At 51.5% G+C, this 27,995-nt stretch overlaps 9 protein-coding genes across 9 annotated transcripts; 5 read left to right on the top strand and 4 right to left on the bottom strand.

Annotated features, from left to right (window-relative positions):
* Positions 1-335: 335 nt before the first annotated feature.
* Positions 336-1,670, bottom strand: BDP55DRAFT_627232 (uncharacterized protein; the record flags this gene model as incomplete). Its single annotated transcript, XM_060571728.1, has 5 exons — positions 336-669; positions 733-843; positions 1,139-1,324; positions 1,358-1,533; positions 1,557-1,670. The coding sequence occupies 5 exons, from the start codon at positions 1,668-1,670 to the stop codon at positions 336-338; spliced, it is 921 nt and encodes a 306-aa protein (XP_060435288.1).
* Positions 1,671-3,673: 2,003 nt separating this feature from the next.
* Positions 3,674-5,134, bottom strand: BDP55DRAFT_751381 (uncharacterized protein). Its single transcript, XM_060580640.1, has one exon. The coding sequence runs from the start codon at positions 4,816-4,818 to the stop codon at positions 3,763-3,765; it is 1,056 nt and encodes a 351-aa protein (XP_060435289.1). The 5' UTR covers positions 4,819-5,134; the 3' UTR covers positions 3,674-3,762.
* Positions 5,135-17,804: 12,670 nt separating this feature from the next.
* Positions 17,805-18,275, top strand: BDP55DRAFT_268840 (uncharacterized protein). Its single transcript, XM_060566403.1, has one exon. It carries the CDS (start codon positions 17,929-17,931, stop codon positions 18,178-18,180), a length of 252 nt encoding a protein of 83 aa, XP_060435290.1. The 5' UTR covers positions 17,805-17,928; the 3' UTR covers positions 18,181-18,275.
* Positions 18,276-18,369: 94 nt separating this feature from the next.
* BDP55DRAFT_542282 (von Willebrand factor type A domain-containing protein) lies at positions 18,370-21,659 on the top strand (the record flags this gene model as incomplete). Its single annotated transcript, XM_060568301.1, has 4 exons — positions 18,370-18,613; positions 18,667-19,366; positions 19,429-19,661; positions 19,714-21,659. 4 exons carry the CDS (start codon positions 18,370-18,372, stop codon positions 21,657-21,659), a joined length of 3,123 nt encoding a protein of 1,040 aa, XP_060435291.1.
* Positions 21,660-22,126: 467 nt separating this feature from the next.
* BDP55DRAFT_647505 (uncharacterized protein) lies at positions 22,127-22,530 on the top strand. Its single transcript, XM_060573781.1, has one exon. The coding sequence runs from the start codon at positions 22,172-22,174 to the stop codon at positions 22,340-22,342; it is 171 nt and encodes a 56-aa protein (XP_060435292.1). The 5' UTR covers positions 22,127-22,171; the 3' UTR covers positions 22,343-22,530.
* Positions 22,531-22,621: 91 nt separating this feature from the next.
* On the bottom strand, positions 22,622-23,581 carry BDP55DRAFT_573446 (uncharacterized protein; the record flags this gene model as incomplete). Its single annotated transcript, XM_060570753.1, has 2 exons — positions 22,622-22,729; positions 22,801-23,581. The coding sequence occupies one exon, from the start codon at positions 23,579-23,581 to the stop codon at positions 22,802-22,804; it is 780 nt and encodes a 259-aa protein (XP_060435293.1). The 3' UTR covers positions 22,622-22,729; position 22,801.
* A 455-nt stretch (positions 23,582-24,036) lies between these two features.
* Positions 24,037-25,165, top strand: BDP55DRAFT_700961 (2OG-Fe(II) oxygenase; the record flags this gene model as incomplete). The annotated part of the gene is made up of 2 exons (XM_060577915.1): positions 24,037-24,551; positions 24,619-25,165. Exons 1-2 carry the CDS (start codon positions 24,334-24,336, stop codon positions 25,163-25,165), a joined length of 765 nt encoding a protein of 254 aa, XP_060435294.1. The 5' UTR covers positions 24,037-24,333.
* Positions 25,166-25,955: 790 nt separating this feature from the next.
* BDP55DRAFT_542395 (uncharacterized protein) lies at positions 25,956-26,894 on the top strand (the record flags this gene model as incomplete). The annotated part of the gene is made up of 3 exons (XM_060568312.1): positions 25,956-26,220; positions 26,444-26,541; positions 26,598-26,894. The coding sequence occupies 3 exons, from the start codon at positions 25,956-25,958 to the stop codon at positions 26,892-26,894; spliced, it is 660 nt and encodes a 219-aa protein (XP_060435295.1).
* A 403-nt stretch (positions 26,895-27,297) lies between these two features.
* On the bottom strand, positions 27,298-27,969 carry BDP55DRAFT_542105 (uncharacterized protein; the record flags this gene model as incomplete). Its single annotated transcript, XM_060568283.1, has 1 exon — positions 27,298-27,969. One exon carries the CDS (start codon positions 27,967-27,969, stop codon positions 27,298-27,300), a length of 672 nt encoding a protein of 223 aa, XP_060435296.1.
* Positions 27,970-27,995: the final 26 nt, after the last annotated feature.

The following is a 27,995-nucleotide window of genomic DNA, read 5'->3' on the forward strand; positions in this document are numbered from 1 at the left end:
ACGTCGTCACACGTCGTGAAGCCAGCAACTGGCAATACGAGCCAGCCCCGGCCTGTCCACCTTGGGCATGAGCGTTTGAGGTTGGCACTGACGCCGAGCAGAATTCCCAAGACCGCGGTTGAGGATGCCTGGTCCGCCTGGCCAGCTATTGAAACCCCTTTCTTAGATTTGATGAGAACGACCCGATGATGTGTCGCAAGCATGTTGGCAATTCACATCTCAAGATCAGCCTGGCTTTTTCGAGCCCGACGCTAGTGCGTTCTGGACCGTCTGATGTGCCCGATGAGAGATGTATGTCTCTTTCTTCTCAGTCCGACCCGAATATCTGATAAGCTCTAGAAGTCGACTGGCGTTCGCGAAGCATGTTCGGGGCTTGCAGCGCGGAGACGAGCCGCAGGAATGGTGAGACGTGAATCAGTCTTGGCTCCGTCCCAAAACATGGCAATCCATGCTCCAGTTTTTCCATCATCTCTTCTGCACGCCACATATCCCGGGGTACCTCCCACCGCAGAGCCGTTTGTTGTACATTGCCAATGTCTTGCTAAACCGCGGGCGGATAAAAAGATGCGTAGGTCAGGTCTGCAGGAGTCTAGAAAAGGCAGACTAGGCACTATACTATAGCCGGCAGTCCAACCAGAGGTGTTATGACTTGAGCCGGCAGAGTCGAGACTGATGTTGAATGTAGTCAATTGTATACATAGGGACCGCATGGTCGCAGCCACTCACACTTACCGAGAGGGCCCGTGCGAGACGGTCTTCAACGAGAGAGTTGAATAACTGCAGCTCGGTTGAGTTGGGTTGTGATCTGCAAGCTTGACACGGTGCAAAGTCAGTCGCCGCACACTTCGATAATTGCAACGTTCAACGACGATTACAATACCCGGCAGTCACCGCCCTTTTGGCGAGACTTGGGCCAGGCCTAGGGCGGGTATCGCCTATTCTCCGTGTGCCTCCTGGCGATGCCCTCACAAAAAACGCCCAGAGACGGCATTTTGAACCAGGCCACACGTGGCGCAGGGGGTAAAAATTGGACCTGGCTGAGCACTCGCCGCGCAGCTCACGTCAATCGTTACTGGACTGAGCAATCACGTCGCCAGACCTGGGGATATCTTCAATCCTTTGCGTGAGTGAGACACACCAGGGGCTTACACCCTGGCCCGAATGCACCGTCCCGTCAACGAAATGCACCGTGGCTGGAGTCTTTGGACGGGACGCTCGAAAAACCAGCCGAGCCGTTCGTACGCCCTGAAAGTGGACGTCGGCCATCCGGGCAAATGGGTCTCGCGGCACGCCCGGCCGCTTCACGGCAAGACAGGGGCCAGATCTGGTTCTCTACACAGTATGGTGATGTGCTGACCTGGCAGGGCATCGAAACTTGTCGAGGAGATGGATGAGCACACCACCGATGCAGTTGACAGTCGGTGACAGAGAAAAAGAAAGCGCAGTTGACGAGAGGTCTTTGAGAACGCAGCTTCCTTCTTCCTGATCGGTCATGTGTGCTGAATCGGGATGGGTGCCCGTATCGCTGCAGGACTGGCGGCGAACCATAATAAAACCTTGATATCGTTACGTATCCATCTTCTTTCTCGGGGTGCTGGTCGACTTGACGCCGCCCAGCGCATCTTGTTGAGCTCTGGCAATGCGGGAGCGAGGCCGTTGGCGCCGTCCATCTTTGAACATCATTTGCCTCTGCAATGCGGAAGCTCGTGATGCAGTATCGAGCGTGGCGGCGCCTGGCCAAGCTAGGTCGTCGCTAGCTGGATCCGTATCTTGTCGCGATTTATCAATTGCAAAGATAGGGCCATGCTAGTGAGACGGGACCCTCATAGGGTGATCGTGAGCTGTAAGCTCAAAGATTCGGCAGCGGGCACGACTCCTCTCGTCTTTGGACAATTTCCGATTCGGCCCCCGTTTTGTGCAATGAACCGGACCACCAGGATCATCCTCCTATCGATGCAAGGAAGACTCTGCCAGCAAAAAGGCTTCGCCGTTCGGTTGGAAGTCAACAACGGACTTAAGTCCCCCTGTTCTCCCAGTGATGTAACTTCAAAGAGGGACTCCCTGGTAATTCGATATGGAGAATGCTCCCACTGTGATCTGTCTTGTGTCTCCTGCTGCAGCAGAGCCTACGTACCTCCTGGACGCGATCAATTCTGGAACCTGTGAAAGACCTGACCTACCGAATAAAGCCATCATTTCACGTTAGCCATGACACGGCAACAGCTGCTCTCTTTCGTGCGTAATCAAGTCGACGGCGGCCGAGGAGCATTTCGTGCGATTCGGGTCGGCTCAGCGAGGCCCTCCGTAGACCCACAGGCTGGTTACAGCAGCAAGAATCTGGGCAAGGCAAGGCGGTGGCCCCTCGTCGACGGGGAATTTGATGCACATATCCGTCCCCACGAGCTAATTAAGCGTCCCCTTTATTGTGCGTCGGTCCTGTTACGGCAGACCGTCTTGGGCGACGGTTACGCAGCAGTTTCGGACCGTATTGGCAGATGCCGACAAGACGCGGCATGAAGAGGCAGTAGCCGAATGAGAAATGCTGCAATGACCCGAATGTCTCCAGATGAGTACGTTGCCGAATAATTTCATCTGCTGGCCCGCTGTTGACTTCAGCAAAGTGGTTGGTTAGAGTCCGTCTTGCTCAACAACTGCCCGTTTCACCAACGCTTCTGCCAACCGTATGTGTAGCCAGTCGATTGGAACGATCTTGTTCTCTGATACTAACTGCACCGTGGATCCCTCAACTAGGATAACAAGATACTTGGGTCGTAGAGGCGCTGCAGGCCTAGCGCCACTCGTGCAGCAACGGCGCCTTAGCTTCAATTGTTCTAGGCACGCTAGTTTGACTTCTGGAAACAGCCTGATCCTCGTAGGAAAGCCGCCGCGTATCGTCCATTGGTGTGGCTATTAACCAACTGGCATCTTCTGTACGGAGTATGGATGAGTGATCTCGGCCGCGTTGGCTGGGAAGTGGTTGGTCTTGGAGTACACTACCTACGTGCCACTGTGCCCCTCGAATATTTCGTACCGATGTAACGACTTGCTTGGGCCGTGAGACGGTGAAAACGGGTGACGGATGAATGTTGCGGCAGTGGAGGTTGCGTCCTGTGTCTTCCGTTAGTTATTCCGATAGTATCGCGGGAACCAAGATGGGGACGGTTCGGTAGTGGGTGATCCCTTGATGCCACCTCAGACCACACAGTCTTACTCTCGATGGCAGGGTTCGCTCCTTCAAGCTGTGACCAACTCAAGCAATAACCACCGACTATTGAGATGCTCACTTCAACCTACGAATACATACGGATACCTGGGTGCAGGGTGAGCGGGAGAAGAAGGTTTGAACCAGACCGGGTAGGCCGTAGGGGTCCTACTGGGACGCTGGCTTTTGAATTCTTCAGTGAGACTTCGGCTCCCAGGTCCTTCCATGCCACGTGCCGTGGCTGGTAGTACAGAGCGGGCGGTCGACCCCGGTGTTCCCCCTGCCAATCGAGCCACTTCGACGGTCCTTTCAAAGTACGAAGGTCAAATATCCCAGCGGCATGGGAAACGAGATGAGCCTGATCAGTCGTGTCTGTCGCCATATCATGGCGGAGAATGCCTGCCCGGAATTGTGCTAGATTCTGTTAGATTCTATGGCGTGTCTCTGTACGGGTACAGGAGGAAGCCGAAGCAGGCACATGCGGCATGTATCGCATCCCGCGTATCAACGAGGACTAGGCGACAAACCGGCCCTCAACACCCTCTTCTGCGGTTTGCGATCTAGTGCTTCACTGCCTGGGAGGGGGTGTTTAGCACAGCCGTCGCAAGTTCATCAACACCACTGAGAGAAGAGAAATGTGCTGACGTTGGCGGAGGGTGAGGGGCCTCCAATAGGCGGCGTGTGTGCTTGTACGGACGGGAGCCATCAGGGATGATATCGAGAGGAGGGACGGGAAGACCCAATGGAAATGGAGGGACTGGGTGACCCAACGACGACCGAGGTTTGCATAGTGCTTTGGCTGACGACAATGGTTCTTGAGCCGAGGCGGTTGAGCACTTCTTTCTGTTTCGAAGTGGGTGGTGGCAGAATGTGAGTCGCGAATCAAGTTGGCAGCGGTCAATGCTAGCAGTACCTGTCGTCTCGTGGACGAAGGGTGATTGGATTCTCTGGCGGTGGGTGTTTGTCGTCGGCGCAATGAGGCAAACTTGTCGACACTTGGCTCCTAGCCATGATCGTGGATAAGAATAGAGTCGTAGTGCAGTGGGATCCCTTGTCTTGTGCAACAGAATGAGAGAGGGCGGGGTCCCCAATGGGGAGGGAGAAGAGGGGCTCTGGAGTGTCCGAACTTTATGAAGCGGTGTCCCAGATTTCCAAGTATCGACGGCTTCATTTTGATCAACCCCCAATTTAGGACGCCACGACCGATGGTGGATGGATTGGTATTGGGATGGGGGTAAGAAGAAGACGACGGTGGTGGGTGGGATATGTTGCATGCCAGGGTCCAAAGAGGAAGAGCGAAAAAAGAGCACCACCTGGCACCGAAAGAGTGAGAGGAAGGAACCCAGACGGCCGTTTCCTTCCATTTGGAGAGACCCACTTTCTGGGTTCAAGGAAGAAACTTTGGACCGGGGCAAAAAGAACATCCATTTTCTCGAACCGGGGTCCATGGGCGGGGCAGTTCGGCAGGGAAGGCGTTGTGGAAAGAGGCCGGCTCGGGGGCTCCCTGGTCCTGCCGGAGCTGTGCGACTGGCTGAGATGGCAGGCGTGGAGATTTGAACCTGCCATCCGGTGGCCCCAAGCCCTGGCCGGTGGAGGCCATTGAGTCGCGGGTACATGATCACACGCAGAGTAAGGCTTGAAGAGGGATGTACCTATCTGGCGGGGCAGGATCAACTTGTCGAGTAGGTACTTTCCAAGGTAAGGCCCGAAGCATGGAGGAGCAGGAGCAGGAGACAGGAGCAGCATTACCCGTACGAGAACAAGTGTCAAAACGGCCCGGTCCAAACTTCGTGGAATATTGGCAAGAGGTTTCGAGCAAACGTTAACAGCATAGCGAGGGAAACTCTCGCTGTATGCTTTGCCATTGGCGAGTGGCCCGACAGAGAACTTTCTGGGGTTGTTGAGCCTGGCTGCGGGAAACATATCCGCCATGGAGACTGCTCACAGTGATGAATTATGGGTGCCGATATTGCTGCAAACATGACCCGGCACCCAGCGAGACCCCTCGCAGAAAGTAGGCTTAGCACTGGAGGGGCAAATCGTTGACAAGCAAGGCAATAAACAAGTCCTTGCGTTTTCCACCCACGCTCGCCACGCCGTCAAGAAACCCTTGGGTTGGACCAAGGTAACTTGAGTTGTGGTCACTGGTGATGGGCATCCATCAGAGATGCAATGCACAGCACAGGCACCTCTGCACTTATGCTGCGCTGCTGGCTGCTGCACAGCTCGACGGACAACCCGCGCAGGGTCATGTACCGTTGGAAGACGGCAAGGATACCAGATGTATACCGCGTCTAGCGTGGAGTGCCCATGGGAAGACGGGGTAGATTTTCGTATCCGACCCGGGGTCTGATAGTATAACGCACGGATCTCTCGCCAAACTCTGTCTCTCTCTTTCCCTCTGCAGGGTTGACACGGTCGATAACCAGAAATGAACTTGACAGGCCGCATCCAAAAAGGAAAAAACAGAAAGAGGCTGACGTGCAAGATGGCGAGGGAAAAAGAACCAAGGAGGCGAAAAGTGCATCACCGCCATGCCCATATGGGAAAGTCGATCTGCCCCGTTTGGTTTGGCTGTCAATCAACTTTGCAATGCATAACACAGCACTGACCGAGGGCAGGCACAGCATCGGCCAACAGCGAAAATGATGATGGTGCAGGAGCATCGTGGGAGGCGAGGTTGGCCAGACGAAAATCTAATAAAAAAAAGTCTTTGAGAGCGGGGCCCCGATTTTTGTATTGTCTGTCTTCATCAAGGCGATCAATGTCTTTACCACGGCATCCGCATTGATATTCACCCCAAGGTCGGCATATCCCCTATTGATCCCTTCTGGCGCGTTTAATTGCCACCAAGCCGAAGAGATATGACCACTTTAGTGCCAGGAAATAAGATATTGGCTTGCTTTACGGATTGCCGGCTGCCGCCCAGTCCAGCTCTGAGCGTGGCATCACTAGTTTTTGACAAGTCACCGCAATGTGCCAACGCCTCCTAATTTTTTTTTATTCTCCGTGACGGACACCATCTGTCTGCCTTGTGCAGATTGGATTGGATCGGTCATCTCCCCCTGGAACCACCACGACCGTCTCGACGGATCTGGGCCATCTGCAGTGTATCCGTACTCTTACGAAATCAATGAGACGGGGTCCAATGGCAATTGCCAACAGCAAGACGAGATCCATCCGAACCTGGGCTTCAGCTACATACGTCGGCCCCACGAGCTATGTGAGTCTCGAGAGTCTGTTCTCATTGCGCAAGGCCGTTATCTGGGCGTATGGCGTACATGGCTCCAAAAGCCCGCGCGTACATGCTGCACGGCAGAGGCAAAAGCCGCAAAACCGTCGTCGCCTTCACACGGTCTGAGCTGGCCACTGGTCTCTATCCGTACATGTATGTTTTGCGCAGCGCCTGCATGACTCCCCCACCACATCTCCCGCTTCTGTTCCGCCGAGCAAACAAACAAGCCCAATTTGCAACAACGACAACGTGGACTTGGCCATTCTAGAAGAGTGGATTGGGGCAATTGGGGCAATTGGGGCACGTACCAGCTCCTTTCGAATAGCTCTCCCCCCAATATCCGTTTCCCAGGGGGGGCAACCTACACGTTGGGAACTTGAGATAGGAGTCAGAAAAGAGAGTACCGTAGAAACTCGAGCAACTCGAACTTGCGCTAGCCCGTGCTAGCCCTGCTAGCGCTTTGGCAGAATCGTAATACTGCCTAAAGTGGTTAAATACGGCCGCCACCTATTTTTGGCATAGGTTAACATTTTGATCGATCTGACTAATGAGAGCTTACCGTCGAGGCCGGACCTATAATTAATATAATTTAATAATTATTTTAGCTTTTTTGTTAGTTTTAAGCTTTTTTTATCGAATTAGTAAAAAGGGCAAAAGTATTAATTAGAAGTAGTTATATATAAGTAACCGAGCCCCTAACTGTCCCCTGGCCTATTGCCTCTAATAGGCCCTTATTTATACGGCGGTTAGATTGTCGGGTCGACGAACTGCCTATTAATACTATTACGGACTTCCTTTACTATAAAAATGTATTTTAACCCGTTGTTTAAAATAGCGAAGTTTAGAATCTCTTTTTGTAGCGTCTCCTGCTTAATGTGGGCTTTTATGTCGAAGAGCTCCTACCTAGTGTAATCGATGGCTTTGGCGGGTATATCTTTGATCTGGATTTTGTTGACCTGGCTATTATCGGGCTAAATAAATATTCCGTATTATAGGAAGGCCTAGCTAACTATTAAGCCCTTTTTGTGGGCTAATTTAGCGGCTACCGTTTTGACTATTTTGGTGACTATTATTCTCTTTATACCCGTCTCCTACTTAAGCTCTTCTTGCTTATTTAGCGCTTTTTCTTCTTCGTTGAGTATATAAGCGTCGGTTATTTCTGAAAGCTATTATTTGAAGGGCTTATTGACTGCGGTATTGAGAGGTTAGAGGAGGGAAGTTGTTACGACCCAACACATATGACGAGGCCAGGGTCTCGCCCCACAAGGCCTGCGGCGGCTACCACACCATATATGCGGAGGAACGGATTCAGGGTGACTCCTCTCGGGTCGGAAGAACTATGGACAAGTCACGTGATGATAAGAAGGACCGACGGACGATAAGCGGTCCATGGACAGGACCGACGAGACAAAGGCGGTCCACCCCTGTAGGACCGACATCGTGATATCGGTCCCAACCACAAAGGAACTGTTCAGATAGTATACGGGACTTGTATATAGGATGGACTTGAGCCGGGCTCAAGGACAGACTTTCCATAGCTTCTTCAGCAATCAACTTAGTATCAGATCTTGCGATCACTTTCAGCTATCTTCACTGAGAACCCTTCTGACAAGACTACGATTGATCACCGAAGCCTTACCTACCTCACGACTTACAGACATAGCTTCAGGGAAGCTATCCACGACTACGACACGCTGTTTATTAGTATCGCAGCCTTAACTTCTGCAAACATACTCACTACGACTAGCTGGCCGTAACACTTTGATTGCTCCTGTTCAGTAAGTTCACTCTACGAAAAACTAACCAAACAGTACGAACATGTCGACCGTCAGCAGCAGCGGCACCACGCAGCCCGCGAAGGCAGCTGCGCCAACCATTCAGCAGTTACACGACATGATACTCACTCTCAAGAGTGAGAACGAGCAGCTTCATGCTCAACTCTTGGCACCACGACCTCCTTCTGTGCCTAGAGCCAAGTACCCTGAACCGGAACCCTATGACGGGTCCCCGGACACCCTTCAAGGATTTCTCACACGAACCAGGGCCTACATGCGCTACTACGGAACCTCCTTCTCTACTGAAGCAGATAAGGTTCACTACGCAGCTTCATTCCTTAAGAAGGATGCCCTCGCCTGGTTCGAACCTTCTATGAGAGACCACCTGGAGAACGAACGCAAACTCCAGGATGACGATACGAAGAAGATCTTTGACGACTACGAAGAGTTCGAGAAGAGACTCAAGGAAACCTTCGGCAACCCCGATGAAGAACGAATCGCCGAACGGAAACTCATGACTCTCACTCAAAAAGCCTCAGCCAGCAAGTATGCTTCGGAATTCCGACAGACTACCTCCAAACTTGATTGGGGTAACGATGCACTCATGGCAGCCTTCTATCGCGGCTTGAAAGAGGAAGTCAAAGACGAACTCTCCCGACAGGACCGACCGGACGAACTCCATGAATACATCGACATGACGGTCAAGATCGACAACCGACTCTACGAACGACGCCTTGAACGTAAAGGACAGAACATTTGGGGCAATCGACCCAAACCCAATGTTGGACGCAAGTACAGACCAACAACCACCGCAAGCGGATATCACAGCGGACCTATGGATCTCAGTGTTGCTAAGAAAGAGCAACCCCACCAGAAGAAGGAATTCAAATGCTACAACTGCGACAAAGCCGGACACATGGCAAGAGACTGCCGACAACCTAAGCGTATCCAACACCAACCTGTTCCGGAAAAACGAGCCAATCTCGCGATCAAAGAGGTTCCTCATGTACAACTATCGTGGACAGCCTGCTACGACGACAGCTGTCTCACGCACCAAGACAGCAAGGAACAAACAGGATGGTACCCTAAGAAACCTAAGAACAAAGGTCGATCAGGATACGACACCACACCACCACCAGTCAAGACCCTAGCGGTAGCAAGAAAGGAAGAAATCCCAACCAAGTCCATCTGCATGATGAGACGAGAAGACGGAAACAAAAAACTCATTCGCAAGGTCAAAGAACAACTCGAAGACCTATCACGCGAAGACAGAATCGAAGTCATCAAGAGACCAGACCTTGACTTCGAAGAAGTTGAAGGAAGAATCGACTTCCGAATCAACGAAGAACCACAGGCTGGTTCTAGCAGCTTCGTCTTTGGCGAAGACTCACCTTACGATTCAGACGAATTTCATGAGGTCGCACGACGACATACTCAGACGGAAACCAGTCAAGGATCCTGTCCTAGCATTGACGATACCAGCTCTGAAGAAGATTCCGATGAACCAAGATACAGAAACATCGATCCGCTCGATGACGAACAAACCCTACAGTTCTATGGAACAAGGGAACCCAAGAAAGTGTCAATGACACCCCGAACCAAGAAGGATCACTCTCTACTCGACACCAAGGATGTGTTCCATAAGGAGTTGTTCTGGGCAGAGTGCCTGGACGACAAATGCCTTTGGCACCTATCACCCAAGAAGGACAATCAGTTCTACCCACGAAGACGCGACAACCAACCCATCAAGGACGTCTACGTCGACGACCAATTGCCGAACTGGATGCTCATCCACTTTGACAAAACCGACAGAGCGACCTTCGGACCAGACCCAAGCTTTCCCATGAGTTGCCAACACAACCAGGACATGGACTGGCACGAGTGCAGACACGACCAATGCCAGATCCACTACATCTACAAGACACAAGCATGGAGAGAACGACAAGAACTAGTCGAACAAGAAGACCGACTGAGGAAGAGAATGACAAAAAACTAAGAAAGCCAATCGCGAAGGAACGACGAGAGGCAAACATCAAAGACAAGTTCCTATGCGTAACCAGACAACGCAACGACGCACACCTATTAGTTCCACTCGACATACGTGGACGAAGACTGCGCGCTATAATCGACAGCGGCGCACAAGAAAGTTACATGTCACCAAGAATAGTGAATGAACTCGACATACCATGGGTATGCAAAGATAACCCATACCGACTACAAAACGTAGAAGGAGAAAGAGTTGGCTACGATGAAGGATATGTCCATCGAGAGACCGTACACCTCTCGACAATTATCAACAATCATCAAGAGCAACTACGATACGACATCACGGAGATTGGAGACATCGATGTCATCCTAGGAATCTCGTGGTTACGAAAATACAACCCATGGATAGACTGGACAACTGGCCAAGTTCAGTGGGGAAATTCAGTCACTGAACGACCTAAAAGAAAGGGTTCAAACGAATTCATCGCGACACCTGAAAAACAAAAACGAACACGATATATAGCCTTCATCAAAGCAGTAGAAAATCACAGGAATTTCGCACCGGGCACCGACGATCAGGGATCGCAACGACTCCAGACTATACCCAAGGAGTACCGGAAATACACAAGACTGTTCATGGAACCTGAAGAAACAGGATTACCAGAACACAGCAGCTGGGATATGGAAATCGAACTCAAGGAAGGAACACAACCTGGGTTCTTCCCAATATACCCCATGAATCAAGAGGAACAGGAATACCTCAACGAATACATCGACGAAAAACTCGGTAAGGGACATATTCGACCGTCGAATTCTCCCGCAGGAGCACCCCTATTCTTTGTACCAAAGAAAGGCAAAAAGAAACCAAGACCTGTTATCGATTACAGGAAACTCAACGAAATCACGAAGAAGAATTGCTATCCTCTACCCCTCATCACTGAACTCAGGGACCTATTGCACGGAGCCAGTTGGTTCACTGCAATAGACCTCAAGGAAGCATTCAACCAAATTCGAATCAAAGAAGGAGACGAATGGAAAACGGCGTTCCGAACTCGCAGAGGACTCTTCGAATACCTCGTTATGCCCTTCGGACTCACCAATGCGCCGGCAACCTTTCAAACAATGGTCAACCATGTACTCCGGGAGTACGTTGACATCTTTGTTGTCGTCTATATCGACGACGTCCTCATCTTCTCTCCCGACCTCGAAACACACAAAAAGCATGTCCACATGGTATTTCAGAAACTCCAGGACGCCAAACTATACGCCGAACCCACCAAATGCGAGTTCCACGTACAGAAGGTGGATTTCCTTGGATATACTATTACGCCAGGACAAATTCACATGCAAGCCTCAAAGGTGGAAGCCGTCAAGGACTGGCCTACACCACAGAACGTCAAGGACGTGCAAGGATTCTTAGGATTCGTCAATTTCTATCGACGATTCCTCAAAGACTATGCCAACATTGTCAGACCTCTCAACAACTTAACACGAAAGGATAACCCATTCGTCTGGGACTCCAAGTGTGAAGAGGCGTTTGTCAAAGTCAAGAACATGGTCGTCTCCGAGCCAGTAACTATGATCCCGGACCCCCGAAACCTTTCGAAGTCGAGACCGACGCCTCGGACTTCGCCATGGGAGCTGTCCTAGGACAACGAGACGAGCAAGGAAAACTTCACCCATGCTGCTTCTACTCCAAATCATTCCATGGAGCAGAGCTGAACTGGCAAATACACGATAAGGAATTGATGGCCATTATCGAAGCATTTCGAGAATGGAGGCCACAGTTATCCGGAACCAAACATGAAGTTACAGTCTATACAGACCACAAGAATCTTGCAAACTTCACGACGAACAAGAACCTGAACAAGCGACAAGTCAGATGGAGCGAATTCCTATCGGAATACAACTTCCGAATCATCTATCGAAAAGGTTCAGAAAACAGTAGAGCAGACGCTCTCAGCAGAAGACCTGACCACGAAGTCACGGTCCCCGAGGAAACACAAGTTATCCTCAAACAAGAAAAGGACGGTAGCCTTGTACCAACTACGAAGCTTCTTATGCTAGCCAGAAAGATCAATACCAGCCCGACTGGAAGAATGACCCCTGAGCTCATCATGGAAATTCATAGTGCACCCGCACATGGCACCAAGGAGTTACCAAAACATGGAAACGGATTCGACAACACTATGACAAATCCGCTACACGCGCTGAAGTTGCAGACGCAATCAAGGATTGCGCGATCTGCAAGAAAAGCAAGAACAGCCCGCACAAGCCTTATGGCGAGCTGCAACCATTGCAACCACCCACGGAAGCATGGCAATCGGTTACATGGGACTTTATCGTCAAATTACCAAAGTCCAAAGAACCACTCACGAATGTATGGTACGACAGCATCTTGGTTGTAGTCGACCGACTCACCAAGTTCGCCCACTTCATACCCTACAAAGAATCCAGCAGCGCAGAGGAATTAGCGTACACGTTCCTCAAAAACGTTGTTGCCAACCACGGCAGGCCGAAAGAGATCATCTCTGACAGAGGCTCTCTGTTTACTTCAAAGTTTTGGAGATCTCTGATCTCGCAACTTGGTACAGATCACAAACTGTCAACCTCTTTCCACCCGCAAACCGATGGTCAGACAGAAAGAATCAATCAGATTCTCGAAACATATCTCCGTTGTTATGTGAACTACGATCAGAACAATTGGGTAACATTGTTACCAATGGCCCAATTCGCATACAACAGTGCAGTTGGCGAAAGCACAAGAGAATCTCCGTTCTACCTGAACTACGGATTCCAGCCAACAGCGTATGGAGAAGCACGACAAGGACCACAAGCTGTGAAAGCAGTAGCAGACGTGGCGAAACTCAAGAAAATCCAAGAAAAAGCGTCCTTGGATCTCGAGTTCGTGCGCCAACGTATGAAGAAAAACGCGGATAGATCAAGGATTGGAGGACCAACCTTAGAAGAGGGAGATAGCGCCTATCTTCTTCGCCGCAACATCAAAACGAAACGACCAAGCGACAAATTGGACTACAAAAAACTTGGACCTTTCGAAATCATTCAGAAAGTCTCAAACGTCAATTACAAATTGAGACTCCCAGACACAATGAAGTGTCATCCAGTCTTTCACATTTCACTTCTTGAACCAGCACCCAAGGGTTCGCACACAGAAGACCACATCATCGTGGAACCAAACGAACCAGAATACGAAGTCGAACGAATCATCGACCACAGGGTCAGGAATGAAACACGAGAATTCCTGATCAAATGGAAAAACTACGGACACGAGGAAAATACATGGGAACCCATCACGAACCTCCAGAACTCCCGGCAACTCCTTGAGGACTATCGGAAGACTGCACCAACGGACCCAAAGACGAGAACTCATCGCCAATCCCGAAAGTAGACCAGTCCACATCATTTGGAACTTGCATAAACTGCAACTCCTCGACCATTCCACGCTCATGAGCATCCAACGCGGACTCCAGAGCGTCAGATTCATCCATCTCTTGCATTCCACGACGAAAGGTCTCGGCTTGACGCTCACGCACCAACCTCCGAGTTTTCCGAATGCGGGACAAACGACCAGCGGCAGTAGCCATCAACGACTGAAGACGGGCCAACTCCTCATGAAGCTTCAATAGCTCCTCACCCGCCTTCTCCTCCCTTTCATCCCATTCTCTCTGCTGGGCATTGAGTTTTTGAACTACGAAAGAACGTTAGAAGATACAAAAAAAGGTGACGAATGAACTCACGAGTCGAAGCCACCAACACCCCGTCGCAAGACTTCTTCGCCTCAACACAAGTCCGACAACGAGAAGAACCTTCACCAAACCGACACGGGACCTTCGCACGGAAACAACGAGTGCAAGGCATATCGGCGACAACCGAACGAGCTTCGATAAATTCTAAAAGAGCAAGGCGCTCACGATCCTTTATCTCTGTCTTTCTGGACTTTGCTTTGGAATTCGATTTTTCAATTCGACCTGACATTGTGTCAGCACATTTCGACGAAACACTTGACGATTCCCCAACCTGGGAATGGACGACCTACTTATAGGCCTAGAGGACTAGACCTTTGAGAGGAGGAGCTGATGTTACGACCCAACACATATGACGAGGCCAGGGTCTCGCCCCACAAGGCCTGCGGCGGCTACCACACCATATATGCGGAGGAACGGATTCAGGGTGACTCCTCTCGGGTCGGAAGAACTATGGACAAGTCACGTGATGATAAGAAGGACCGACGGACGATAAGCGGTCCATGGACAGGACCGACGAGACAAAGGCGGTCCACCCCTGTAGGACCGACATCGTGATATCGGTCCCAACCACAAAGGAACTGTTCAGATAGTATACGGGACTTGTATATAGGATGGACTTGAGCCGGGCTCAAGGACAGACTTTCCATAGCTTCTTCAGCAATCAACTTAGTATCAGATCTTGCGATCACTTTCAGCTATCTTCACTGAGAACCCTTCTGACAAGACTACGATTGATCACCGAAGCCTTACCTACCTCACGACTTACAGACATAGCTTCAGGGAAGCTATCCACGACTACGACACGCTGTTTATTAGTATCGCAGCCTTAACTTCTGCAAACATACTCACTACGACTAGCTGGCCGTAACAGAAGTGGTCCTTAGTAGTATGAGGTAGGGTGTGATGTGGTGCTGACGTAATAGTGTAAGGATGGAATCTATTTTATAGAAAGAAGCGATATTTATTATTAATAGGTACTTATCTCCTTTAGTTAGCGCTATTAATTCCTTTTTAATCTATTTTTTAAATAAGTACTTATTGTTATAGGTAGTCTTGTTGAACTTAATTATTACTCCTTTTGTATATAATAGGCCCTTTTTTTTTATAATTAACCCCCTTCCTTTACGGGCTTATTATGGAATATTATTTTTAGTTTAATTTATTGTATGCTATTAATGAAGATATAGAGTATTAATATGGCCTGCCGCTTGCCCTAACCGCTACGGTCGCTCTTACTAGTTATAATTTTGGCCCCGACGTTATTGTATATATAACTGTCTAGGTATTTGAAAGGAACTGGGGTTTTATTAAGGTTGAGAATTTATAAGTTAGGAAATTGATGGGCTGGACTTCTAAGTAAATCTCTGATATTAAACCGCTTTACCTTAGCTAGGGTTATTTAATTAACTCGTTAGATAAAAGAAAGAAAGCTATTAATAATTTTAAAGTACTTAGTGGGTAACTTTATTACCTATTTGGTAAGTTAACGTTAGGTAATTTTTATATGATTTTAGAAGCTATAAAACTAACCGGGGGAAAAAATAAAAAGATATTTGCTGTTCGGGTTTTGCTAGGCGAAAATCTGCTTAATAGTCCTTTTAAACTAACTAGTATTAACGAGCTTTTTTTTATTTCGTTATTAACAGAAGGTATTATATAGTGCTGTTTCGAGCTCTAGCTATTAAGGGTAATAAGTATAGTTAGAGGACCGATTAATGATTAATTTATGGTTTTAATATTAGGAGATAATCGTGCTTTGAGGGACTTTGAATTAATCTGCGGCTTCCTGGTATATAGGACGTTTATATATCCTTAGGAGCTCGGTTTTGCCCTGGCGTAGCCTTAGGGGGCAAATCGACTTTTTGTCGAGCTTTTTTACGTAGTGATGCTTTAAAAATATCAGGATATTAACTTTAGTATTGTGGGTATAGTGGTGCTGGCGGTACTTGATTGGGCTATTTTGCAGTATATATTTCTGGTCTTTGATGGGGGTAGGAGTAGGCCTATAGCGTTTAGTTGCTAGAGGTATAATTGGTACTTTTGCCGTATTTAAATCCTTCTCGGTAAGGGCCCGTTGTGAGGGTATCGTGGGTACGTTGACGAGGCCCGTGGTGGAGGTATAATTAGAGGTATAATTGATAGTATAATTGGTGGTCAAATTGGTAATGTAATCGGTGGAAGTGGGTAGTTAGGTAGGAGTAAAAAATGGAAAATAATCACTTACCGCTTTCCGTATACGGTTTAGTCGATTATATAATCGGATAAAACTGATCCCTCGAAAGGGCTTAGTGTGGGCCGCTAGCAGGGCTGGCACGGGCTAGCGCAAGTTCGAGTTGCTCGAGTTTCTACGGTAAATAGCGAGGAGGAGGGGGGGCCCAGTCGAAGCTACCTACCTAGGCCGAATTGTTAGCCCCAGGAACCCTGCCCCTCAATGTACCATCGCGGCCTTCTTAAGTAGTTTACCCTGATCTTATTACAGAGTACGTAGGTACATCACGGACCTTGTGCCTGAGAAAGGCCGTCGACCTCACACCAAGAGTCCAGGACGAGCAATTCCCATCCATCCATCTGCAAGTCCACCCACGCTAGGTACCGTACCTACATGACATGGTACAATGCACTGCACCGCATGCTCTATCAGTCTCTAGACTCTCGCTGTAGGCCCAGGGCCTCCATCTCGCGCTGCTCTCTGGGGACTGCCAGGGCTGGAGGTATAGGTACAGGTACAGGTACCAGGTCCAGGTTTAGCCGAACAAAGAAAAGGGAAAACGTACAGAGGTCCCCACCAGCGAGACGTCTCTTCTGCTACTTTCTCTCTCTTCCCCTTCCACGTCCCTCTTCCTCCCCGTCAGTCACGTCTTGCACACACACACACTCTCCTTCTCTCGACTGTGACTGCAAAGGTATATACTTCGTCCCTTCCCCATTTTCCGCCCTCCTTGCCAGACGCAGTATACCGTGCTGGCGGGCGCTCCCGACAAGACAAACCCAAACCTCTCCCGTCTACCGTCTTTCTTTGTCGACTTGATTCTCGGATAGGGAAGCGGAAGCCCGTCTTTTCCAATTGCGGCCCTGAATCAAACGGCGCAGACCAACGACCGCTACCAAAGGGGGGGAACGTGACGCTACTTTTACTCTCTCATCTTACCTAAGGGTAGGCTAGTAGGTCTCCAACACCAGTCGACTAATTCTTGTTGCGACCGAGACAAGACGACGCATCATCCCATCCCACACACACACACACACACACACACACACACACACACACCGACGCCAGCGAAAGGGGAAAAAAAAAAAGAGGATAGGAGAGCCACGCCATCCTCCTGCCATCTCCAAAACATACCGGGACCTGTCGAACCTTGAACTTGCGACGACGCGCGAACCTGCCGCAAACCTGCACCTGCATCTACCCTACCTACACACGCATCTGCCCAGCAACCCAATTCCTGCTGAACTCCGACGTCCTCGAACTTACTTCCCCCTTTGGCCATTCTCTGGATTGCAGATTATCCGTCCTTTCGTCGCCAACTCTCACACCATCATTTTTCGACACCCTGCAATCATGCATGTTCAGCCTGCTTTCCATCCGACCCAGCATTGTTGATACAACCATTTGAAACACCCTGCCAGGCTTCCCAGGTCCTTGTGTGACAACCCGCCACAGCCACATACCCGGGACCGACCTCTGCCTTCTTGTTCGCTTTCCTGTTGGCATTACCAGTCACACGGGTGGATCCCAGATCCTCATCGCCTATACCGTCCCTATTCTGATATCACCTTTCCAATTCTTAAAATATACTTCACGCCCAGCCCTCTCCTACATTACGAGGTGCTCCACGATTTGACGATTCGCGCACTCCGATTCGAACGACCCGCCGACCACTTCACCCTTCGACGGCACGTTTGCCTCCCCCCGCTGCCGACCTCACCTGATTGCGCAGTCTTGGACGCGGCGCTTTCCTAATGTTCAGTCGGTCTCGGAAGGGTTCGAAAGGGTTCGGCTTTGGATCTTCAAGCACCAAAGACAGTCAGGTTAACCACCTCCTCGATCTTGGTCTTGTGAGCCCCAAGGCCATACAAGACCCCTACCGTCCTGGTACCGCCACCACAACAAGGACAAACAACACTTGGACGGATGCGCCGTCCTTCCCAGAAAAGAGTACGTATGCTCCCAATTTGACTCCGGCCTGTGACTGCTTGAGCGCCGCGAATTGACTTTCCGTCTGAATGACCGACTGTTAATCACTTTGCTTTTGACGTCCAATCTTTCTAAAAAAGTTACTCTTGCTAATCAAGCTACACACAGACGTCTCAATAGCTCGCGGCACAGGACAGCGCTCCAACGCGTCAGTTCGATCCGGAGATAGCGCGCATCGAAGAGGCGACAGCTACTCATCCAACAACATGGCATCCGGCGCCGGCCGCAACAGGAGGGAGCGCACCTTTGTAGGAAGCGAATGCGCGGTATGTGAGGAGCCACTGGAGCACACCCTGCGAGGAGAGCGCATACTACAATTCTCGTGCTCGCACGTATCTCACGAAGCGTGCTTCTACGAGTTCATTCGCGAATTCGAGTCGCAATACTGCCCCTCGTGCGATGCGCCGCTCCATCTCGACACTAGCCGGGGCGGCAATGTCTTGGATATTGGTAAGCGCACTCGCATGTCCTGCTCGCCTGAGACACGGCTAACTCTTTTGCAGAAAAAATCAGCAACCTCGTTCGATCTGTCTCATCAACCGACACTAGGTCAAATCACACCCCTACGCCCACGGCCACGCCATGGGACAACCCAACGCCCACTCCGCGCCCCACCAGCATCGAGTCGAACCAGCGAAACATGGCCAGCACCCACACCCGTGAAAGCGCGCCCCGAAGCACTGGACGCGACAGGGAGAGCAGCCAGCCGCCGACTTCCGAGAGGTACGGCCCTTCAAGACACGCTCGCAGCGATAGCGAGGCCACCGGCGTCGCGTCGTCTGGTGGCTACCCAGAAACCACACAAAGCGGCCCGCCGCGTAGACACGATTATGACGTCCAGGCAATGGAAACTACGCCGGGCAGCCCCCGCGCGATTACGAGGAATCCAATTCCAGCACCGACTGTGACAGTTCGATCCGAGTTCCCCACCATCAACAGGTCTCGGCAGCAGCAGACCTTGACCTGCCTTATTACGGTGGAAGTGCCCGACAACAAGTGGCGGCCCGATCCCGAAGATCTTGGATCAGCCCCGCCAGGCCCGCCCGCGGTGAATGCTCGAATCGACGAGGCGTTTGCGCGGCCGCCATCCCCGGCCCGAAGTGCGCCTCGCTTCTATCCCTATGAGTCTCGGGAAGTGCTGGAGGAACAAACTGAGAATCTGAGAAACCGGGTGGACAACTGGCATGGGCTCGATTTCAGCAGGTGAGATTTTGGCACACATTCCTTGCACACCGCCGGCCAATGACACAACTGACACACTCCAGATTCGGCAAACTGCGGCTGTATGGCACGCTACGTGTCGGCAAGGACAAAGCATCCTGGCAGGAGCTGGAATGCTTCCTGTTCGCTGAAATGTTGATTTGCGTAAAGGAGAAGAAGGTAGCGCTCGCGGGGCAATGGGACGAGAACGGCATGCCCAAGAAGACCACCCGCTGCACACTGAAAGGATCCATTCTCATCAAGAAACACCTCAACGAGGTCTCGGAAACGGGCAACAGTGAGACTCGCCCCTTGATTTCAATGAGACTTTGACGCTAACCGGTCAGCAGTTGATGAGAACATTCTTACATTAAACCTTTCCGTCGCGGAGCTACCCCAGTTCCACCTTCGATTCGAGAACCGCAATCAGCTCAAGCTTTGGCATCAAGCACTACTCGACCTGAACGCTGTCGAGACGTCGCCGGTCCGCAGCCCAGAGTACGACCGAGGAGAATTTTCCGAGACGGACGAGGATGACTGGCAGCGTGGATCGCGACAGCAGAGGGTGTCGTCGATTGCCTCGTCCTGGGGCGGCCCCAAGTCCACCACAACGGCGCCCACCGAATACACCAACTTCCAGAGGAGCCCGACAATGCCGGCTTCCATCCACGTACCTATCGATGTGGTCGTGGTAGTCCCCATTTCTTCGTCAATGCAAGGTGTCAAGATTAACCTCGTTCGCGATGCCCTCAAATTTATGGTCAACACACTTGGTGAGAGGGATAGGATGGGCCTCGTCACGTTTGGATCGGGTGGCGGCGGCGTGCCGATTGTCGGCATGACCACCAAGGCGTGGCCCGGCTGGGGCAACGTGCTGGGCTCCATCAAGCCCGTTGGGCAAAAGAGTCACCGCGCCGACGTGGTTGAGGGTGCGAATGTCGCCATGGACCTACTCATGCAGCGCAAGTACAACAACCCGATCGCAACTATCATGCTCATCAGCGACGCTTCTACTTCGGATGCCGACAGCGTCGACTTTGTCGTGTCGAGGGCCGAAGCAGCCAAGATCACCATTCACTCCTTTGGCCTCGGCATGACGCACAAGCCCGATACCATGATCGAGCTCTCTACCCGCACCAAGGCGTCTTACACCTACGTCAAGGACTGGATGATGCTCCGCGAGTGCCTTGCCGGCTGCCTCGGCGCCATGCAGACGCTCTCTCACCAGAACGTCAAGCTCAAGCTGAAGCTGCCTGAGGGATCTCCGGCCAAGTTCCACAAGATCAGCGGTGCCTTGCAGATTACCAAGCGCGCCACGGGTCGCGACGCTGAGGCCTCTCTCGGCGATCTTAGATTCGGTGACAAGCGCGACGTCTTGGTGCAGCTTGTCATTGTGCCGGACAATACGTCCCAGGAACAACTGCCTCAGGATCCTTGGGACAACATCGTCTCCGGTCTGGAGGCGCTCGGTGGGGCTGGCGACGGCGATGACCAGCGGGTTACGTCTGTCGAGGAGGTGCCTCTCATCCAGGCCGACCTTACATGGGGAGATATTCTCCGGGATGGCACGCTCTCCCACCTTCCCCGCCCTTCTCTGCTCGCCATCACTATGCTCCCGGCCCTGGCGAAGAACAAAAACTCGTGGGCAGGATCGCCTCCAATTCCCCCTCACCCGCATATCGTCCAGCGACGCATGGAGCTGCTTACGTCGGATATGCTAACTCGCGCCTTGACCCTCGTGTCGCGCGGCCAGCACGACCGAGCGCACACACTACTCAACGAGACCAGATCTATTTTGAAGGGTCTCGGAAAAGGCGGTCTGCCTCCGATTCCTCCGCCGACAGCACCACCAACGAGATCCCTCCCTTCTACCCCTCACCCCGGGAACGATGGCTCACCCTCAATCACCCCCGACAGAAAACAAACACCATCGCCCACTCAATCAGCCAACTCATCCGGCGTTAACGGCTACCAGGCCACTGGCATCGGGCGCAGTCGGTCCAATGATGGCCTCGGTCTCGGTGCCGGTATCGATGCCAACACCGTTGCCGCTCTGGACCACGAGCTCGAGAGCAGTCTCGAATGGATCAGCCATCCTGCCGTCTTTGGCCGCGACAGCCGCAAGGCTGTTCTCCAAGCAATCGGAGTCATCAGCTCCCAACGAGCCTTTACCTTCCGCACGCCGATTGAATCCTTGTGGTCTGGTCGCGTTGCGGGTGTGAAGAAGCTTACGAGCAAGAGTCGTGAGTGGCGCGAAGAGGGTGGCGGAGAGGGCGGCATTATGGAGGAGGCTTAATGGACCTTCTCGTTGTGCCCTACTTTCCTCTGACTTTATGGGAACACTTGGACTGCCTGAACGACCAGGCGGCGGCGTATTGGTTCCTTGGGAAAAACACATTCTTACGGTCGTTACCTGGCACAGGCTCGTCTTTGCCAAACATCATACCCCCTGGTCTACAGCTGATTTGTTTTTTCGTTACCGATATAGCTGCTTTGCACACGTCTTTACCGCACCGCAGCATGCTTTGCCGGAAAGATACCACAAATGTTTTTTATTTTGATATTTTGTTGCTTTCTTACCTACTACGTCTTCGGCCGCGCGTTCTTTGTCCTGCGAGACAAATCGTCGTGCCGTCGCATCTCATGAAATCTTTCTCTGGTGCTGCCACGTCACCAAGAGCTCTACAAATCATGTAATTTCGCTTCTTATTGTCATGTCACTGATGTCTGGAGAATGGAAGTAGGGGAACTGGATGACGGGAGATGGAAAGTGGGTTCGGCTGCGAATAAAAAGCATGCTTCTTGTACATGTTTTTGGGAATGAACGACACGGACGTGTGGAAGAGTAGAGCAATACTACTTGCTGTTGACATGCCATATTGGATCTTTGCCTCTTGTGACTTGCGTAAATGTGGCCGGTGCTGGGCATGTGTGTGTATTTGTGAATTTAGCATCCATACCGAGTGTCTGTTGGTCTGAGTCTTGATGTACCATGTGATTTAATTCTAGATGAGTACGATCAACGGGGCATCACAGCTCCTGTCCCAGCTGTGATGAGATCACACTGACCGACATGAGGATCCGAATCACGTTGACATGAGGTTGATATCACGAGGAAGAACTTTTTAAAAGACACAACACGAGTTTCAATCTATAGCTGCGAGCTAGCTACGAGTAATCCAAAGACATGCTCCCCCAAACGATTCAAGTTGTATTCCGTGAACCCCCCCCCCCCCCCCCCGCCCAAAACTTCTTTTATTTTTTTTCTCTTCTAGTTTCTTTCCCTCTTTCTCATGACTGTCGTCACTGTGAGCTTAGCATTCTGACTCTAGACTGTTCTCTTAAACTCGTGGAGGTGATGAGAAGCTGCAAATTTTGGTTCGTTGCGTTAACTGGAGTATCTCAAGGAGGTGAAGAGGGCGATGGTGAGAACTTACTCTACTCCTTCTTATCGTTGCTCTCGTACTTGTCCTCCGGGTAAGGGCCGAACTCTGTAGTCTGGCGCTTGGAGTTGGTAGACTCGTACTTGTCCTCAGGGTATGGGCCGAACTCGGTGGTCTGGCGCTTCTTCTCTTTCACATTGTTGGTGTTGTCGTACTTGTCCTCCGGGTAAGGACCAAATTCTGTGGTCTGACGCTTTTCCTTCATGCTGCTGCTGCTCTCATACTTGTCCTCGGGATAGGGCCCAAATTCGGTGGTCTGACGCTTCGAGCTCTTGCCTTGGTAGCTATCCTCGGGGTAGGGACCGAACTCCGTGGTCTGTCGCCTTGCCTTGCCCTCGTACTTGTCTTCAGGGTAGGGGCCAAATTCGGTCGTCTGGCGCTTATGGTTTTCCTTGCCCTGGTAGTTGTCCTCTGGGTACGGGCCAAACTCTGTGGTCTGACGCCTCGTCTTGCCCTCGTACTTGTCCTCGGGGTAAGGACCAAATTCGGTCGTCTGGCGTCTTTGGTTCTCCTTCCCCTGGTAGTTATCCTCAGGGTAGGGACCGAATTCGGTCGTCTGACGCTTGCCGTTCTCCTTGCCCTGGTAGCTGTCTTCAGGGTAAGGACCAAACTCGGTGGTTTGACGCTTTGAGCTCTTACCCTGGTAGCTATCTTCGGGGTACGGCCCAAACTCGGTGGTCTGACGCTTCTCCGGAGCGACGAGCTTGGCGCCCGGGGCGGCGGCGGCAAGGCTTGCGGCGAAGGCAAGAATGGCGGTGACCTTTGTCATATGCATGATGGCGTTTGAAGTTATAAGTGGAGGGGTGAGTGTGTTGTGAAGAAAATTGTTGGAGGCAAGGTGAAAACAGAAGGTGTTGAAGAAGCTTGGAAGACTTTGAAGGTGTTCGACTTGATGAGTGAGTGAAGAGAATGTTTGCTGTTTCCGGGACGAAAAGCACCCTTAAATATTCTTTGCCTTCATCCAACTTGACTGTCGACTCATCACTGAAGTTGCCGTTCCGTTCACAATACAATCGGTCCGACGGATACGGGTGCATTCGTCACTCGACGCCCTGTCGTGAACTTCTTGTTCGTGACAGCGTCGACGCGTCGCCACTCTTGTTGTTCGCGATGCGCCATACTTCCAAGTCCACGACAGAGCTCCGGTCCAACAGTATGACTCGGTGATCCGGTCAACCTTTTCAAAAGTCATTATACTACCGCCCGCCGACGAAGAAAGCCGAGATGATTGCGTCTCCTCTCGGGGACTTCAAGTTGACGAAGTTTGAATACTCGGGGATCGAGATCATCAACAACCTAACCTTTGAAGATTCTCAGAGTTTTTCGTTGTCCAGGGACACATCTTCAGGCATGAATCGTCGATTCCTCTCTCAAGTCTCGTGCGAAGCCTCTCCGTCGGGCATATAAGGCGGATATCCGTCGGGCCCGCGATCCTGGTCTTAGCGTTTTTCAACTCCCCATCTTACCACAAACTCTTCTCTAACCTCTTCCAGTCAGCCCCGTTCCATCATCCCCCTTCTTCGCACAATGGCTCTCAAACAGTTCTTGTCCATGTCCCTCACTGCGGCCGTCCTCGCGGCAGTTCTTTCTGCAAAGTCTCGGTCCCAGGCGGAGCCCCAGATCCCACTCGGCAAGTCTTGCCCGCGCCCGCGCTATACGGTACGGGCATTGTCGTATGATCCACTCATTCAGCATATCGAGAACTTTATCACTCCGGAGGAGTCCCAGTACCTGCTGCAGATTGCGTACGTCAGAGCTTCTCCCCGTTGTAGACAATTCGGTGTATACCTTACTGACTGACTCGAGAGACAGCCAGCCTAGGTTCCAGCGGTCTCGCGCCATCAGCACTGACGGGCGATCCATTGCTGCGCAGGAACGAACCAGTTCCACGGCGTACCTCTCTTCGGACGATCCTGTCGTCCAATGCATCAGGTCCCGTGCGTCCGAGTTTCAGGGCTACGTAGACCTCGACATGATGGAGGACCTGCAAGTGACACGGTACCTAGAGGGGCAGCAGTACACGAATCACTACGACTGGGCAGCGAACCCCGCGGCTAGGAATCAGACGACAAACAGGGAGACTACCTTCTTTGCCGTCCTCGATGTGGAGTGCGCCAGCTGCGGGACACGATTCCCCAAGATTTCGGTGGATTGGGGCGTCGAGGATGAGCGGTGGTGCAACCTGGTTGACTGCGCGGCCCAGACAGAGCTGACAGTGCGAGCGGTCGCCGGTAGCGCTGTCTTCTGGCGGAATCTCCATTCCGACGGGACCGGAGATGCTCGAACGCTACATGCCGGCCTTCCGGCGGTAGGCGGCAAAAAGATCGGGTTGAATATCTGGACGCGTCGGGAGGTTTAGTGCGTGTGTGAGGGGAGACTATCTCCCCGGGGTATTGGACGTTTCGAAATAGCGCGCCAATCATCTTTCACCCTTTTAACTCCGCTTTGTCACATGTTCTGTTAGCTTTTAGGCTTTAGTTTATCGAGATCTACCTGCAAGGACCATAAAGTCTGTATGCTCATATTCATACTCCTCCCACACGGGATCTGCTGGTCAATGACACAATTGGGGCTAGCTCTAAAGACTCCGGTAAAGGTTTACACTAGTGCTTTGCAGAACGTGGCCAAGTACACGCGGAAGACAGCAGCCGCTCTTTAGACTTTTGATCAAAATATGCTAGGCGGCCGGTATGAACCATGATGTTATGCAGCACGTAGTCTGCGACCATTATCGAGTCCGATAATACCCCAAATGAGTCCGGGATGCGGCTGTTCTTGCTCGAATCATTAGACACGGTCCGCTAGAGCCAACCCTTCCGGACCCCAAAGCTTGTTTGTAGTTCCCGAAAGCTTCTTCTCTACTAAATGTATACGCTAGCAGGCATCAGATTCATGACTGATGGCGAGAGGACCAGGGCCACGACGTTACACATGCACCCGAGTTGCTCGGTAGATGGATACGTACTAGAGGGAGCTTGGGCGGCGAGGAAAGAAACCGTCGCGGCTTGCCGTGCCAGCATCTGGACAACAACAATCCGCAGGAATCTACTGCACTCTGTAGTTTCCCATCTCTCAAGCCATCCCTCGTCTTTCTAGACAGACCTTGTTCACTCTCCGTATTCGTAGAACTCATTAATTCCACTTCCATCATGGAAAACAGCAAGCTGCTTGGACGCCACTCCTCCTCGGACGCTGACACGGATTCTCCTGGATTTACTGACACTATGGAGCGGAAATCTGCTCACAAGACCGCCATGTCACGTTGCGAGATTTTTCATTGCTGTCTTGAGGTTGTTCTCATCCTTTGTCTTCTCGGAACGACCACTGCTGTTCTCAGAGTCAGACAGGACTACAAGGCAGATGGTACGAAGACTTGGCCAGCGGGAAGCGACTACAACCATTTTGTCCCACATGGTAAGTAGCATTTCTTCAAACTTCCCGAACGCCACTGACTTGAAGAGTAGATGTGAGCTCGAGGGGCATTCCCAAGCCGTCGGGTCCTGATCAGTACGAGATCACCGCCCATGCATTCCACGACCAGAGCGTCCTGAACGAGACTCTTGATTCTTGGCAGAGCCTCTCCCACGGTAAGCATGCATTGAAACAGGCTCTAAACCCCGACTAATGAGACTACCAGCCTTTGTCCGAGCCTCTTCATACGATGGCAGCGGGCCTCAGAAGCTGTTTTCAGGGGACTTGTTCGAGATCGCCGCTTTCCATCAGATTCACTGTCTGGTAAGCCATCTTACTGATCATTTTGCTCTTTGCAATACTGACGCCCAAGTCACTAGACATCCATCCTGGAGGATTTTGGTCTCTTGGCTGCCGGCGTTCCCAAGGAGGAGCTGCCTGGTTATCACGGCGGGGTCACGCTCACGTGGGAGGAGCACAAGGCGCACTGCTTCAACTACGTCCGGCAGGCCCTAATGTGCTTTGCTGACTCCACCGCCGAAGGCCACACTGAGGGTGATCCGCACCGGGTGGCTGATCATGGGGTAATGCATGTTTGCAATGATTTTGATGCCCTGCTGGCGTGGTCAAAGAAGCCTGAGCGGGCACTGCCCAAGAGCTGGAGGGTGACAGACTGAGAAGAATTGGGGGCTTGCTTGATTGTATTACCTAGTTTAGTAGTAGACGGGTTCGTAGCTGCAGCACAACTGACGTGCATTCTCTTGTTTGGCTTACTATGCTCATTGTGATGTGTTGATATTGCTACGAAATGTACAAGTCAGATACTGTTATATGAGAGAAAAAGGTGGAACGCGGAATTTTGGTCCTCAAAGAGTTCGTTCGGTGGCCAAGGTTGGCGCCCATCGGTTTATCCAATGACAAAATCGATGGGCTCAGTCACTATCTCATTTCCCCGCTATGAGAGCCCCCTCCTCAAGTACAGTCACAGGTGATATTATCATTTATACAGCCAGAGAATGGGTTTGATTTACTAGTCCAAGTATAGGCACTCTGTCTGACCGTACAATGTCCCCAGGTCCATCACCCCATGTGGGAGTGTCCTTGATGGTGGCCAGGCACACCTTCCTTCGCCTTTCCCGGAAACATCTTTGAAAAGTGCCCACAGTCAGGGTATTGAATCTTTGCCCTGACCTCAATGTCGTCCGGTTCGTTGACCCTCGTGAGCACCTGCGTACAATGCTGCGTGTGCGTCAAGACGTCTTCGCGGTGAACCATGCGATTCTCCGTCAAGGCCTTGTGGAACCTTAGGATGTTGTAGGCGCAGTGCGTCTTGTGCAGCCTATTGGTGAGGTAGACGGGCTGGGTATCGGAGCCAAACTGCTCCTCAGTGACGGACGCCGTCTTATTCTGGTCGGTGTAGAATACCCACGGCCCGGCCTCGCGGAACTTGTCCGTCAGCTCGCGGTCAAAGCACTCTTCCGGAACCCAGCAGAAAGACAGAACGTCAAAATGGCAACCGCGGGATTGGGCCTCGTTGGATGAGTTGCCGCAGGGGTTCTCAATGATTCCCTGGGCGTTGGTTCGGGAGGGCGGGACGATGGACTGGAAGACCCAGGTGACCGAAAAAGCAAAGATTATGCTCAAGGCTAGGCCGATGAGGAGCTTGGAGAGAACCTCGCGCTGGTAGCGTCGTTGCAGCTGTGGTGATGGAAAAAGGGTGTTCTCCTTTTCTTGCTCATCTTCGGCGAGCATGGGACGGGTGCTATCCTCACTATCGT

This window comes from Colletotrichum godetiae (genome assembly GCF_030913485.1).
Source record: "Colletotrichum godetiae strain CBS 193.32 chromosome Unknown BDP55scaffold_4, whole genome shotgun sequence".
Taxonomy (NCBI): Eukaryota; Fungi; Ascomycota; class Sordariomycetes; order Glomerellales; family Glomerellaceae; genus Colletotrichum; species Colletotrichum godetiae.

Excerpts from the sequence above, each read along its gene's own strand:
- BDP55DRAFT_751381 (XM_060580640.1), bottom strand. The coding sequence starts at position 4,818 with ATGTACCCGCGACTCAATGGCCTCCACCGGCCAGGGCTTGGGGCCACC.
- BDP55DRAFT_268840 (XM_060566403.1), top strand. The coding sequence starts at position 17,929 with ATGTTCAGTCGGTCTCGGAAGGGTTCGAAAGGGTTCGGCTTTGGATCT.
- BDP55DRAFT_647505 (XM_060573781.1), top strand. The coding sequence starts at position 22,172 with ATGTTTTTGGGAATGAACGACACGGACGTGTGGAAGAGTAGAGCAATA.